The sequence below is a fragment of the Sus scrofa genome, chromosome 1 (assembly GCF_000003025.6).
Source record: "Sus scrofa isolate TJ Tabasco breed Duroc chromosome 1, Sscrofa11.1, whole genome shotgun sequence".
NCBI classification, from domain to species: Eukaryota; Metazoa; Chordata; class Mammalia; order Artiodactyla; family Suidae; genus Sus; species Sus scrofa.
This window is the reverse complement of record NC_010443.5, coordinates 27377574-27394345: the sequence shown is the minus strand read 5'-3', so window position 1 is coordinate 27394345 and position 16772 is coordinate 27377574. Positions and strand designations below refer to the sequence as shown.

At 44.0% G+C, this 16772-nt stretch overlaps 1 protein-coding gene across 2 annotated transcripts in view; it reads right to left on the bottom strand.

The window, feature by feature from the left end:
• MAP3K5 (mitogen-activated protein kinase kinase kinase 5) overlaps positions 1-14203 on the bottom strand; it is a 220358-nt gene extending 206155 nt beyond the window's left edge. For both annotated transcript variants that reach the window (XM_021072505.1, XM_021072507.1), the window contains exon 1: positions 13061-14203. In XM_021072505.1, the coding sequence (XP_020928164.1) occupies positions 13061-13484 (424 nt within the window). In that variant the 5' untranslated portion in view covers positions 13485-14203. The remainder of the gene's footprint in view (positions 1-13060) is intronic.

The window sequence follows — 16772 nt, the reverse complement described above, 5'->3', positions numbered from 1 at the left end:
AAGATCTAAAAAGAAAACAATTCTCCAAAGAATACATACAGATGGCAAAAAAACATATGAAAAGATGTTCAACATCACTCATTATTAGAGAAATGCACATCAAAACCACTCTGAGGTACCACCTTACACCAGCCAGAATGGCCATCATCCAAAAGTCTACAAACAAGAAGTGCTGGAGAGGGTGTGGAGAAAAAGGAACCCTACTACACTGTTGGTGGGATTGTAAATTGGTGCAACCACTGTGGAAAATAGTATGGAGATTCCTCAGAAAACTAAAACTAGAACTACCATTGGATCCAGCAATCCCACTCCTGGGCATCTATCCAGAGAAAACCATGACTCGCAAAGACACATGTACTCCGATGTTCATTGCAGCACTCTTTTCGATAGCCAAGACATGGAAACAACCTAAATGTCCATCGACAGAGGAGTGGATCAGGAAGATGTGGTACATATACACAATGGCATATCACTCAGCCATTAAAAGGAACGAAATAACAGCATTTTTAGCAACATGGATGAACCTAGAAATTATCATGCTGAGTTTAGTCAGCCATACAATGAGACACCAACATCAAATGCTTTCACTGACACGTGGTTTCTGAAAAAAGGACAGACTGAACTTCTTTGCAGAACAGATGCTGACTCACAGACATTGAAAATCTTATGGTCTCCAGAGGAGACAGTTTGGGGGGTGAGGGGATGTACTTAGGTTGTGGGATGGAAATCCTGTGAAATTGGATTGTGATGATCATTATACAACTACAGATGTGATAAATTCATTTGAGTAATAAAACAAACAAATAAATAAATAGACAAAAACAAACCAAAAAATGAACTTTGTGAAACAGTGTTTGTGATAAGCATGATTTTTGTCACTTATACCTTAGTGTGACATAAATCAATCAAAATAAATACTTATGACCAAGTGTGCCACTCATTTGACTACATGTCAGATAGACTAATAAACGCTCTACCAAAATACTGCTGGAAATTAAATGTTAAGTCAGAAGCATAGCTGACTATGCAAAGATTTCATATTACTCACAACCCTTAATTTGAGACTTTGGAAACAAAACAAAGATCTGCAGGTCGACATTCTAATAAACACAGCAAGATCAGTCCTTGGGTAACCCACTCATGTGTCATGGTTAATGATTAAATAAATGTTTGACACTACTGAATTTATAAAGGAAAGAAGAGTCCGGGACTCTGTTAAGAGTCTAGGCTGGCATTTCCTTTCCAACTTTATTTCAGGTTTACCAACTGCCAAGTGTACTTTAAGCACATAAACTACCGGCAGCTCTAAGTTGCTGGGCAAGAAAAGTTAAGCCAACTATTCTTATAACTCACGTGCAAGCTACAGCACTGTTCTGGAATTTCACTAGGCCAAGCCAAGCAACTTAACACCCCAACCCTGTTTTGCAACTAACACACACACACATACACACACTAAGAGATATGTTCAATTTTAAAGCCAGCCTCTGCCCGTCTACATAGTCTAGAAACCTCTGCTTACTCTGTTTACTACACGAATAGTAAACAGTAAACTGACTAAGGGTTAGTTTAGAAAAACTAAAATCCTACTGTCCAGATCTAAAGATCTAAATTTTCACTGGATCTACCAAAGCTAGTTTCCCAAGACCAAGTTCCAAAAATCTAGAAATTGCCTTGGTAGAGATATATACATCAACTGCATGTGGGTGACTCAAAAATAATTAGAAACGCTATGTAAAGTATACATTCATAATCTGGCTTTGAAACTTCAACGGCAATCTAGATTTCAACCTTAGTCATTTTTATGTATCCCATAATACAGATATGGTTCTGCATCAACACTAAGACATGCCTGCCATTCATGTCCCATTATCTAAATGGAATTTTGTTTGTTTATTATTCTCATTCTGGCCCAGCCATCAATAACCTAGCATTCAAGTTGACTATTTTCTGTCAACTAAAGATCAGACATACACCCAGGTGTCAGCAACAAGCAAACAATACAATTTTATTATGGACTATTGGCCTAAGGAATACTAAATTGATATTACACTGTTGGCATGTCAAAATTGCCTAAAACAGCCTAGATTTCTTTCACAACCTGAAAGATAAATACAAGAGAATTTAAATACAGATCAGGAGTTCCTGTCGTGGCTCAGTGGTTAATGAATCCGACTAAGAACCATGAGGTTGCGGGTTCGATCCCTGGCCTTGCTCTGTGGATTAAGCATCCAGCATTGCTGTGAATTGTGGTCTAGGTGGAAGATGTGGCTTGGATCCCATGTTGCTGTGGCTCTGGTGCAGGCTGGCGATTATAGCTCCGATTAGACTCCTAGCCTGGGAACCTCCATATGCTGCAGGTGTAGCCCTAAAAAGACAAAAGACAAAAATAAATAAATAAATAAATACAGATCAAATCCCACTACTATATATATTTCACATATATATATATATATATATAAAAGACTCTAAGTCTCAGGTAATAACGCCACTTGTTTCTATTATAATAACCCCTTGAAGTAAATTTAATGAGATTTTGTCAATATTTATAAAAGACTTTAAAAGCTTGTAATAAAACCTGGGTATTTATTTAAATAATTTCCAACGTGATACTGACTTGATGTAAAAATGAAGAGCCTAATGTATAATTTACAAGCGTGTAAGATTTTTATTTTCAATGCATTTTCATATCTATTCTAACAGTGATGAACACTGTTCTCACGTGGACAGTTCAATGAAATCACCCACATTCTGAAGTCCTTAAAAAAATTCCCTGGGATTGTTCACTATTCATTACTTAGAGCATCACCTTGCAGTAGTAGGCTCCCAATAATTATTTATTAAATTTTTTGATTCAGTGAACAGACTGTAAGATCATAAAAGGCAGAAACTGCACTCAACCTAATTTTTGCGCTGACCTTAGGAAGAAATCCTGCAGATTTTAAGCAGTCAACAAATAGCCACTAATGAGAAAACTGTAACCATGGAATTAATGATAATCTAAATGTTCTCAAAGAGAAAGTTTATGTCTAGGAGACAGGAGAGCGTAAAAGAAAAAGACTCTGGAATCAGACAGTCTGAGGTTCAAAACTTGGTTCTGACCCTTAGCGGTCAAGTGGCACTGGGAAAGTGGATCACTCTGCAGGGTCTCGGTTTCCCCACGTGTAAAACAGATCCACTGACGTTTTCTGCCTCATAAAGCCACTTTAAAGATTGAATAAGATTAGGCATGTAGACTGATTGGCACAGTACTGGCACACAGTAACACATCATGTTCATTTGGGTGTGACTCGCCTTAGATTGCAAGAGATCAAAGTAATATGTTTGGCATGTGGAGTTTTATAGCAATTTGCCAGCCCTCCAAAATATTATAAGCATTGTTTTTTCCAAAAAGTAAACCAATTTGGGAGTTCCCATTGTGGCGCAGCGGAAATGAATCTGACTAGTATCCATGAGGATGCGGTTTGATCCCTGCCCTTGCTCAGTGTGTTAAGGATCCATGTTGCCATGAGCTGTGGTGTAGGTCACAGACATGGCTTGGATGTGACGTTGCTATGGCTGTGGTGTAGACTGGCAGCTGTAGCTCTGATTGGACCCCTACCTGAGAACATTCATATGCTGCAAGTGCAGCCCTAAAAAGCCAAAAAAAAAAAAAAAAAAAAAAAAAAAAAAAAAGGAAACCTATTTGGAGTGGTCTAGACTACTGAAATTAGTAATGAGATGAGAGATCTCATCTGGTGAGATGACGACTTCCCAGAATATGAAAAAGCTGGGTTTGCAGATGCTGCAGGCAACACCCTGGTGTATTTCTGACTAGGTTCTAGTCAAGCCCCCCTCTGGGAACTGATTTTTTTTTTTTAATAAGCACCTTTGATTGGGCTTCTAGCGATAAAACCATTTTACAATGCTTTGGGAATAGATATTAAGTTGTATAAAACAGATAGTCATGCAAAAACCACTTGTCCACAGCAATGCAAATGAATGTTGTTTGGTAGAGATACAATTGATTTCTACTCTGTAGAAAAGACTCTAACATTTATACTTACAGACTCGCCTCACAGAACTTTAGTCAATTTTGCATCTATCGGCAAATGCATTACAGCGTTCCTGATTGTGTGTGTGTGTGTGTGTATAATAGTTGCGTTTCAAATTCCTCTTTGAATTGATTTTAATGACTTACTGGTTTTCTCCTCACAGTAATCCTACCATCACGGACCAAGATATTGGAATGGATCCTCTTAAACAGCACATGTATTTTGAAATGGTTTTCACGACAGAGCAAAGTGTGGTACACGGGGGGAAACACCTGGATTATTTGGAAGTTGGAAGACAGGGGTTTGACTCCCTACCCAACCAACAGATTTATTCTGGCCAAGTCACATCGCCTCTCCAAGAAGTTCCCTCAATTGTGAAATACAGATAATTACATTGCCACATCTATTTATTTTCTGGAGCAAATAAGATGATCAAAAGAGGACCATAGAAGACTCGGCTCGAGCACAGTGCGTTGGGGATTTGACTACAGCAGCTCAGGTCACTGCGGAGGTGTGGGTTCAATCCCCAGCCTGGCACAGTGAGTTAAAGGCTCCAGCACTGCCACAGCTGTGGCATAGGTTGCAGCTGTAGCTCAGATTCAATCCCTGGCCGGGAACTGCCATTATGTCACAGGTGCAGCCATAACATTAAAAAAATAAATAAATAAAAGGACTACATTGCATGGAATAATATACATTTACATTATCATTCTGATCCAGCCACATGAAATTACCTATGCCCCAGTGCGACCAAATTATAAATTGGAAAATACCCAACTGGAGGTAAGATCTGTCTCAGCCCCTGGACAGTAGGAATCATACACCTAGTCATGGCTGCCTAGCTCTAAGCTTATTATTTGTCACAATAATAAACATATTAGAGGAGTTCCTGTTGTGGCTCAGCAGTAACGAACCCGACTAGGATCCATGAGGATGTGGGTTTGATCCCTAGCCTTGCTCAATGGGTTAGGGATCTGTCCTTGCCATGAGCTGTAGTACAGGTTGCAGACGTGGCTTGGATCCTGTGTTGCTGTGGTATATGCCGGCAGCTGCAGCTCCAATTCAACCCCTAGCCTGGGCACTTCTATATACCATGAGTGAGGCCCTAAAAAGCAAAATAATAATAATAATAAACATATTATAAAATTTGAATATGACATTAAGAGGTATTTGACATGTGACAGTCTGGGTTTACATAATTCTTTTGGGATGATTTTAAAATAAGAAATAGGGATAGCTAAGATTTTTTAAGACGGGCAAATTCTCTGGCTTAGGCAAATACTTGGTTTTATATGATTTAGAGTCAGACAGATGGCTTGACATCTACTGACAATTCGCTAGGGTTGCTCCCATCCACGCTTCTCTTTCTTGAGAGTTCTTAGAAGAGACTGAAAGTGTTGGAAAATACTAATAAAATTAGTCACAGCCACTTTTAGAGTCTTGCTGAACAAAGGAATATAACTTCCTTCCCGTATGAATCATACACCGAAGGCAATTGCTTTCCCCATTGTCGATCACCTACTGTAACAGAAAAGGTTTGCTTGTCATGGAATGTTTACTGCTACCTTGCGTAAGTAACTTCTGAGACATTTAAGTTACACAGATCTGCTGTGCTATGATTTGCAGCAGGAGATGCTATTAACATTTAAGTTTTCTCTCCTCCTTGCTGCGTCCCCTAAAAAATTGCTACAATGTAGCCTGGGTTCTCCCTCTTTTAGTTTTTATGTTTTCTGTAGGGGAAAAAAATACAAAATAAAACTCAAATAAGATGTAAGTACTCACTTTTTAAATTTTTTGGGATAATTAGACAATTTTACAAGTTGCTTTTGTCTCATACCCTTTCTCCTCCAGTAATCTGACACATATTTTGATGAATTTCTTGAGTCAATATCTCCAGCCAGAGAGATAAGCCAATATACTAAAGCAACTAAAGAAGTCAATGTCTTAGAATCATCAGTAGATTTTTCAATAATTTAAAATCCTGCCTTGCTTTTCTACTTTTACGTCGCTAATAAAATTTCCAAATCTAATTTTGCTCCCAGAATATAAGGGGTAACTTTCTTAAACACAGCCAGTTTCCCCACTTATCTACATCCAAATGATGGGAAAGTGAGTCTGTTTTCTTCAAGATATACCTTCCCCAAGGCGGCTGGTTTCTTCCTGATACTCACAGAGCTTTGGATCCTGCATCTGCCCACTCCTACCTCATTTCCCACATTCTCAACTCTCATCTTGCCCCAGGCAGAGTAGGCTGCTGTCTGAAGGGACGACTTGGGGCAACAACTTGGAAAGAAAGCAGAACCAGTTGGTACCTGTTGGTGGAGAATTGCACATTCGTTGGGCTTTGCGCCCGTCCGTCTCCCTCTGCTCCACAAGGAAGCGGTGAACCAATTTTCTCCTGCAAACCAGAAACAGGAACTGAACGGGCCTCTAAGCAGGTCTCCAAAACAGGAAGCAGGGGACAGTCCCTGTAGCTACCAGAGGGGAACTGACTTGTAGCAGAGAACTCCCGGAGGGGTAGCACTGGCCAAGGCCACTGGTCGGACAAGGCCAGTGTATTTATAATTAGGAGCCTCACCTAGAGGTGGAACCCACTTGAACTACCAACTGATGAATAGCTTAAGCAGACCAAAGGACAGCAAGCTGAGGCAAGAGGCCAGGATCCCAGGAGCTGGAAACAGGACGAGTGGTAAGAACCCGTAGTTGAACATTTGGGATAAGAAACTGGGTGCTCTAAAAACAAATTTATTTCTGTGTTTTGGAGATTTCTTTGTGGCATTGTTTTTTCCCAGTTTTCTAGTAAAGGTCTTCTTTGGGAAAATATAACCTTGCCTCCAAGAAAGCAAGAGAAAGTACAGGGCTCTGGGCTCAGAGCAGATGGGCAATGACATGCCAGCATCAAAGTCAAAACGCAGATGGAAAACATGAGAGGAGCTCCACTGGGATATTTTTCTAAAAATCCTTTCCTAAACTTTTTCCTTATGAGTTTGCTCTTTTGAAAATTTTGCTAAAGCTTGTTTCCTGGGCAAAGAAGCAGTGACTGGAAGTGGGAAGGGGCTGGAAAGTGGTTAAGACCAGAGGTTTTCAAATACCCCTCTCGTGACTGGTATGATAAGGTTTTCATCCATCGTGGTGAAGTGGGGAAAGTAACAACAAATAATGTGTTTTTCCAAATGTTCACTATACCAAACAGCTATTGTTTATTCTAAGGTTATACCTACCCTAATTCAACATAAAAATGTTTTTTATTTTTAAGAAATGGTGGCAGTAGCTGGCTGATTGTCAAGTTTTCTTTTTCTGTCTTTTTTTTTTTTTCTTCTCTTTTTGCCTTTTCTAGGGCTGCTCCTAGAAAAGGATCCGAGCTGAGTCTGTGACCTACACCACAGCTCATGGCAACGCCGGATCCTTAACCCACTGAGCAAGGCCAGGGAACGAACCCGCAACCTCATGGTTCCTAGTCGGATTTGTTAACCACTGAGCCACGACAGGAACTCCTTTTTCTGTCTTTATAATATCCTTACTTGGAAAATAAACCATTGACAAACATATGTCAGTCTTCTGATTTTATTACACTGGTTCATGGAACCATTTAGTTTGGGAAATACTGACTCCACCCACTCCCTCCAAGTATATAAGCTGGTGTAGAGGAAAACCACTGGATTGAAAAGCAAAAAATGCAGAAGTGGGCTGGAAGAGTCTCAGGGACTTCTCAGTCTGGGGCAGACAGGAGACAAAGGTTATGTTTGTTCATTTGTGTTTAATCAAATGAGATTGGAAGGCCTAAGGAGCTAAGCTGGAGGCAGGGGAAACCAAACCCAGAAAGTTCAGTGACGTGGCCCAAATGGGAAACTTTTATTAAGGGTCCAAGTAGAGTGAGAACATAATACAGATGAAAATGTAAAGACTAAATTCTGAAAATTTCAACCTGCACATGTTTCCTTCCTGTTACCCACTGCTGCTACTAGGTTAAAGGCTGAGCAAGAGATTGCAATCAGCAGCGAGCCTGACTAAGAGCAAGGCCAGGCCATGTAATGGTTGGGGGCAAGGAAAGGGGAAACAGGCAGCCATCCAACCCTGAGCCCCCTGAGAGGGAGCAAGGTGCCTCTGAGCAGAGCAGTGATCCTGGGTCTTACATCAGTGGGAAGTCAAGGGCCAAAGAGGTTTGGAGGAGACAAAGGTGAAAGTGCTCATGGATCCCCTGCTGGCATAGCTTCTTCCTTCACTGGGCATCCTTCTTCCTCCCGCCCTTCCCAGCAGCCTCCCAATCCTTCCTTCACCCTGTACCTCACCATCCACTCATCACTACCCATAGTCCCTCCTCTCATCACTACGCATCCAAAGTGATGCTCCTACATCCAGCCAATATGCTACCAGAGCTAATGAACACAAACGTTCCTGATTCTAACAAAGGGGAAGATGTCTTTAAAGACCTGGTTTTAGGTTGGCAGGAACATAATTTTCCTGAGTGTTTAAATAGATGAGTGGGTTTCACACTTCAAGTACACTGACTCAACAAAGATTCTTTATAGACCAGACCCAAATCTAACCACCATCTATACCAATGTTTCTAAGAAAAAGAGTGCTGGAGTTTCATGGTGGTGCAGCAGGTTAAGGATCCACCACTGGGTCACGGCTGTGGTGCAGGTTCGATCCCTGGCCCAGGAACGTTCACATGCCGTGAGCATGGTGAAAAAAATAAGAAAGATAAAGGGTGCTCCTGGTTCTAAGCAGCAATCTCAAATCATTTAGCCTGAATGAAAGAACATGATTTCTTCATGGTTCAGTTTTCTTATAAGCACAGTAGAGAAATAATAAAGCCCATTCTAGCTATACTTCACAAAATTAATGTTCATTTTTTTAAAAAAATTCTGAGATCCTGCCAGTTGGGGTTGGTCTACCTGAATGGAGTCACTCTGTATCACTAATATCTGTACCACTGACTTTTTTTGGGGGGGCACACCCCAGGCATGTGAAGGTTCCCAGGCTAGGGGTCGAATCCGAGCTACAGCTGCTGGCTTATGCCACAGCCACAGCCATGCCAGATCCAAGCTGCGTCTTCAACCTATGCCATAGCTCACGGAAACTTGGATCCTTAACCCACTGAGTGAGGTCAGGGATCGAACCTGCATCCTCATGGATATTAGTCCAATTGGTTTCTGCTGTGCCACATTGGGAACACCTCTATCTCTGACATCTGTATCACTGACACCTCTTAGCTTTTAAAGAAATTTACCACCTATAACTCAGGGGGCTGGAAAGGGGTGTTGTTAGCTTGGCAAGTGCCATCTCTGAGTGATAGTCTTGTATATGCAATACAATGAATTTCCATACAGTCTTTGATAGAACAATAGTGTCTTCTCAGAATGAGAATGAGAGAATGAAAACTGTAGTCAAAGAACAAACTCAATTATAGTTAAATGATAATCAAATAGGGAAAGTCAGTGAAAACCTTTACCTGCAACCTATTCTTTAGAAAGGTCCCAGTACACATAAATAGCAGTAAAAGTGTAACCCAGCGCTCTTACTCATTCCATTAGATTGAGCTATTCAAACACCAACATCCCCTTTTAAATGTCGAGGGCCTTGTTAGGTCCTCTTTGCTTACTGTTCTGATCTCAGGTGAGGGGTCACCTCTGAACCATCCCCAGCCAGTTTCATTCCAGAGACTATTTCCTGGAAGCTCAAAGCATTCTCTGAGGACCCTCAGAGCCAGAATTTGAATTTGTGCTTCTCAGCGACCCTGGGCTACTGGAGGTGGCAACATGATATACACAAGCAGTTCACTCATCTCTATGGACTGAATGATTCCTTTTGAAATCAGTGCTGATATTATTTTAGTTTTTCTTTTTAGGGCCACACCTGTGGCATATGGGCGTTCCGGGCTAGAGGTGGAAACAAAGCTGCAGCTGCTGCCCTACACTACAGCTGTAGAAATGCAGGATCTGAACCACAGCTTTTGGCAATGCTAGATCCCTTAACCCACTGAGAGAGGCCAGGGATCAAACCCGAATTCTCATGGACACTGGGTCGGGTTCTTAACCTGCTGAGCCACAACAGGAACTCCAGAACTGTTATAATTTTAAATTATAGAATTTGAGGGCTGGAGGGAATCTGAGAGACCAATTACTACAACCCTCCACTCTTCTCTGAGCTTTTAAATGACCTGCGCCAAATGAGAAAAGAAAAACAGGACCAGAATCTCCTATTGAAACTCCTATTTAGATGCTCTGTCCTAGCACGCCCTGCTGCCTTGCCTTGGCAAACTCACAGGATAACATGAGGGAATCTCAGAAATTTAGTTCAATTTCCCCCTCGACTTCCATCCCTGGTCGATTTTATAAGCTGCTGAAGGAGACAAGGAGCCTTGCTCATAATGACGTGGTTCAGAGCAGAACCAGGATGAAAACTCAGCCTGAACTTGAGGGACGATGTTCTTCCCACTTTAACGTAATGATTCAACTTTCAAGTGGAGGTAGGATGTAGAGCCAAGGTCAGCCTGGGGCCAAAACCTGGCTAGGCCTGTTTTTATAAGGCTTGCAAGCTGAGAATGGTTTTTACATTTTCAAAGGGGGGGAGGCAAGGGGAGAGAATATTTTGTGAATTATACGAAATTTAAATTTCAGTGTCCATTAAGAAAGTTTTATTGGAAAACTGCCATGATTATTTGTTTAGGTCCCATTTATGGCCCCTCTTGGGTAACACCTGCAGAGTTGAGGACTTGTGACAAGAGACCTCCTGCAAAGTTGAAAATAGGTACCAACTGGCCCTTTAGAGAAAAATTCGCTGAACCCTGGGAGAGGACGGAGCCAGTGCTCTCTTAGGAATCAGAAGTAAAGCTCTACTACTATCCAACTTGGCAGCCCTCAGTTTAGAAAAACAAAGGGTGTGGACAAAACTGATGCCATCTTCATTCTGTCACATCTTCAACATCTTCACGCTGAATGAGAGAGCTCAGAGTTCATGTCTGCCACATAGGCAGGCGTGAAACTGGGGCTGCCCAGGTTGAACAAACAGTGAGATGGGACCGAGCTGGCCCCCCAGAGCATGTCCTCTGCACTATTCCACATTGCACCTAGATGGCTCATAAGGTCCCTACCAGCTCTCTGTACGTCACATGATTTTTCCACGTCCCTCTCTTGATTCTGAGAATAAATCAGATCGGATAAACGGAGGAAGCAAGGTCAAAGCAGGACCTTTTAGAGTCAGACACCTGAAGTGGAATCTTGCCAGTTATTACCTATGACCCTGCACCAGTGATGAATCCCTTAGTTTTCTCATCTAAGAAGAATGGTAAGAATTTCATTGGTTTCCTCATCTAAGAAGAATGGTAAGTACTTCCTTGGTATTCCCATCTAAGAAGGATGGTATGTACGTTCTTCGTAGGCTTGTTTGGAAGATTAAATGAGATACAGTTCAAAGGTCTGGTCCCTTCTAATCTTTCTCTCTCCCTTCCCCAGAGACTGCAGTTGGAGAATAAACAGTACATAAGCTTTGATAGAAAGCTCTTTCAAATTAGCTTAGAGTTTAAGATTTTTTTTAGAGAGCCTTATAAAAATACCCAATCTATCAGTGCAATAAAAATAGGCTCAGTATCTCATTGGGCGTTTTCCTCACATATCTTTCAGTTCTTTGAAGTGTCTTCCAAATTACAATCCAAAAATAAGAGTGCCGTAATTTTTAGAAAAGCTATGTTTATCTAATTTTTATAGCAAGCCACACAAGGAACCAAGCTATAATATATGATACTCATGTCTAGTTATGAAACCCAAAATGGTAAAATATACCAGAACCAGAAAGTCCTAGTTTATTTAGTCTGGCTTCCTTAACATGAAGTTCTTCTTGTTCTTAAAATATTCGGCTTGGCTAAATTCCCAAACTGACAAAGGCTACTTCAGGTGTTTTCAAAAGACTGAAGAGAATCAGAACTGAAAACAAGATTGGAATATAAAACCTTCTATGTGATCAGACATGCAAGAACCTTATTGTTTGAAACCACTATTAAATCAAACTTTACGCCCACATGTCTTAAAAAAATACACACAGAGTCTCAACATTGGTTATACAGGGTGCTAAAGGTTAATTTCAATAACATGCTTTTAACTCTAACATTTGCTAACAAATCGCTAGAATTACAATGACACTTGCTGAAATCTGTGACAGTTGGAAAATATTTTTTTTCATGAATTATCCTAGCAATCACTTTAATGGGCACACTTTAATGGCCAATCTAATCTTTGTCATTAAAGCACCCTATCAGTGTTTTAAACAGTGTTAAATTATATACGTCCCAGCTCATCAGGGGTAATGAAAAACAGACCCCAGTTCTTTCATGGAAATCCTAACAAAGATACCACACAAGTTTAGTGTAAGTTACAAGATTGCTTTTAGAAGTCATTACTTGAAAATTCGAATTGCTAAGATACGGGAAAGCAGGCCCCTAAACTTAGGGCAGAGTTGGGAAGATCATTACATAACATGTAAATTCACATGGATCCACTCTGCCTGCAGCTGGCCGAGTGGCAGAAGTCATGATTTCTGTCCTCTCAAAAGTACACAGAAAAAAATGAGGACATCATCTAAAACAGTCATAGGTATATATAGAAGGAAAATGTGGGCCAAACCTAACATAAGAGAGACCAAAACAGTGAATCGTGACGGACTGATGGGGGCAAGTATCTCACACCGCAGAAGAACAGAAGTTCTTTGATAGGACCACGCGCACCTCCGGGCTCCAGCGCGGGCCGGGGTTGGGTCATTCAGACTCTCGCACAAAGACACACAGGCTCTTGCACCCGCATACACTCTCCCAAGCGTGGCGAACGAGCGCCCAGAGCAGGCATGCAGCGACGCTCGTTGCCCTTAAGGTGGGGCAAGAAGTAAATAAGTAGGAAGCACGATTGCTGCTCAGAAATTGTTTTTTCCTGCTGCCCCGCAAAACACATTTCTCCCCCTGTGGCAGCCGCGGGGGGGGGGGGCGAGGGGGAAATAACCCCGGACTGCAGAGGATGGGGAAGGGGTTGCACACGCACCTGCATTGTAAAAACGGTCCAGCACCGCGGTTTCCCCAAAGTCCAGTTTCCCAAAATGCAGGGTCTCCAGGGCAGCGCCCACCGCCTCGCACGCCTCCCGTAGGCACTGCAGGGCCTCACTCTCGGCCACCACCAGCTGCCCCTGGCTCGCTTCGTTGATGACATATGCCACCGTGGTCCGTCGACCGCCTCCGCCACCAGAGTTGCCCCGGCATCGGGTGGTGCTGCTCGCGGACGTGGTACTAGGACACCCGGTGCCAGGGGCGGCGGCACTCTCCACGTTCCAGAAGCTGCCCGGTGGCGGCGGTGGCAGCTGGCTCTCCTCGCCCTCGGCCACCGCCGCCGCTCCTCCCCTCCGGCAACTGCCGCCCTCGACGAAGGGTGGCACGGAGAAAGTGATGCCCTCACCCGCCTCCGCGTTCATCTCTCCCGGCCGGGTTGTCGCGGCAGCGGCGTCGCCCGCCCAGCCGCACCGTCTGGCCAGCCACAGCTCGGGGCTGCTCCGCGCGCGTCGGGCTAAGCAGCTGCCATCCCGTGTCGCGCCTTCCGCCCCGCGCCGCCGCCTCCTCTCCGGCGCCCTCTCCCCCGAAGGGACGCCGCTGCCCGGCGGCGGCTCGCCCCTCCTCGGCGCCTCCGTGGCCACGCCGCTCGCCCGCTGCAGGGTGTAGAGTACAAGGGGTGGGGAGGCCGGGTTGAGCGGGAAGGGACAGCGCTTCCTTTTCTTGGCCGGCGGACAAGTCGGCTGGCGAACCTGCGCGGCGGTGCGGCTCAAGGGCGCCGCTCTCGGGGTGCGGTGCGCCCTGGCCACCCAGAGCGCGGTCCCGGCTCCTTCCGTGCCAGCCTCTCGGGGATGGTCCGGGGAGGGCGCCCTCTGGGTGGGGAGCTACCTGGCCAGCACCTTACTGGCGGGCAGGCTCCCTGGACTGCGTCCCGGAACAGCGGCCGCGGCCGCCGAAAGGATCCGCCCCCTTCCTCGGCGGCAGCTCCCCTTCATCGGCTCTATTTCCTCCTCCTTCCCTGGCCCCGTTTCTCTGCCGATCGCCGCGGCGGCTCCGTCCCAGCACCAGCCTGGCTGCTCGAGTCTGGCCGCTCCTCGCAGCCGCTCTGCGTGTCGGCCACCGGCTTCTTGCCGCCCACTCGTCGCGGCACCGAAAGTCAGGGCCCGCCCCGGGGGAGGGCGCTGCTGGGAAGCTCGGCCCGGACGCAACCGACCGCACCACGGCTCCCGGACCTCAGCCCAGCCCCGAGCACCACGCGGGGCTAAGGTTCTCCGCCGTCACCCACCAGGACCCCACTCAAGAAGACCTAGAGTAGGCAAAATTCCGGAGCGCACGCGATAGCAGGATGGCGCAAAAGTCTCTCTTGCGAATACTCGGGAGGCATTTGCAGCGTTCCCCGTGGCCCCAGCGCCCCCTGCCGGCATCGGGTCCGCGTGCGGCGCTGCCAGGACTAGCGCAGCGCTGAGGCCCGCGTTGCGCAAGGCGGGAGGTCTAGCAGCTGGGCCTGAACTGGCAGGCGGTTTATTGGTGACAGTCGCCCTCCGGAAGTGGCCTGGTAGGTAAATTTATAGGGTCTGCGCTTAGTGCTTTTCATTTTCAAACTTTCAATAGCTCTGCTGTCATTAATGAGTAATTGATTAGCTCCAACTGCTGAACAATGTAATATTCCCATCTGGGTCTTAAAATTTCCCGCAACGCAACGCCTACTTACTTGAGATAGAAAACCTGTTCTATACTCCACTTGGCAAATCATCATCCACCAGATGTAAGTAGGAAATTAAGTGATTATTTCTATTTTTTTTTTTAAATTGCACCACAGGGGAAAAATGCCTAGATTGCTTAAGCGCAATTAAAAGAAAAAAAAAATCTACTTATTTGGGAAGCAAAAACAGATGTGTAAGTTCTCAGAGAACTTCCCCAGAATGCTATAACTTTAGGAAGACCAGTGAAAGTTACAGTGAAATAAAGCAACAGGTTTGGACTTTCCAGAGATGAATGAGTTCTATGAAAAAGGAAGAAGACTATTGCAAATTACACGCAAGCCCAGAGAAAAAGGAAGACGAAAGCAGTTGAGTAGTAAAGAGCTCAAAGAAGGAAGGAAAGAGTAGTGTGGGAAAACACCTTGCAGCTGCACAACTGTATTTGCACAATTGTCTCCTCAATGAAGCCAAATAAAGCAAAGCTTTTTCTAAAGGTTTAGAAAATGGTGGGAGTAGAGAGTTCCCACCGTGGCTCAGTGGTCACAACCCTGACTAGCATCCATGAAGATGTGGGTTGGATCCCTAGCTTCGCTCAGTGGGTTAAGGGTCCTGTGTTGGGGTGACCTGTGGTGTAGGTTGCAGACTCTTCTCAGATCCCAGGTTGCTGTGGCTGTGGCGAAGGCCAGCAGTTGTAGCTCCGATTTGACCCCGGGCCTGGGAATTTCCATATGCCCCTGGTGGGGCCCTAAAAAGACAAAAAATAAAATAAAATGAAATAAAATAAATAAAATAAAATGACGGCAGTGAATTCCTCGGAAGGCAACTGGAATCTGTGTGATCCACATCTGCTTTTGAACTTGATATCATTAGGAAAGTAGATACTTAGTGAGTCAGTGATCATATAGAAACAAAATGTTGATAGGCTTACTACTTTTAATATTTCCAACAACTTGTCAAGCCTCTAAACTTCTCTGAGAGTAGATAATCTTCCACTTCATACTGGCCCAAAACAATAAACGCAGGAAAGTCACTGGGACCACGTCTGGAAAACGAAAATGCCCAAATTCTCAAGTGGCATTTGATGACACAAATAAGGTCCAAGGTTACATATAAAGCTATATTCTAAAAACCATAACTTTTTAGACCTTGTCACTATTGCCTTGCTTACAGGTCTTTTCTGAGCAATTTTTCATATATGATTTTGTTTTACTTTGCTGGCTTTGTTTTACTTTGGATTAATTTAATAACTTTAGAGATGTCACTGATTACTGGCAGACAAACCCCAATGCAACACTGAAAGACTACTGCTCTTGGTCCCAAAGCTCTCCCACCTAAATGGCATGGTTTAGCTGATAAATCTTACACCACGTGTATTAGGTGAAACCAAGTGAAATTTCATTTTATAGCTGATAAGCAATTGAATAGTGTAGATTCAACTTACAAGCCAAATTTGGGGCCTGTGCGGAGGCAGGGGCACTATTCTGAAATCCCACCTGCCTTCAGGTTGCTGTGTATGCCTCGGGGTGTCTGTCTGGAAGGATGAAAGCCTTTTTTTAAATTTGTTTTCATTCTTTAAAGTTTTATTGCAGTATAACTGATTTACAATGTTGTAAGAATTTCTGCTATACAACAAAGTGATTCAGTTATCCATACACACATCCATTCTCTTTCAGATTCCTTTCCCACATAGGTTATCACAGAATACTGGGTAGAGTTCCCTGTGCTATACAGCAGGTCCCTGTTGGCCAATCACTCCACATACCACAGTGTGCATATGCCAATCCCAAACCCCAGTCCACATCCTCTCCACCTCCCCCACCCCTCCAACGTCTCCTCTTTGGGAACCATTTTATTTATTTGTTTGTTTGTTTTATTTGCTTTTTTTTTTTTTTTTAGGGCTGCACTCTTGGCATATGGACGTTCCCAGGCTAGGGGTCGAATCTGAGCTGTAGTTGCCAGCCCACGCCACAGCCATAGCATTGCGGGGATCTATGCCGCATCTGTGACCTACAC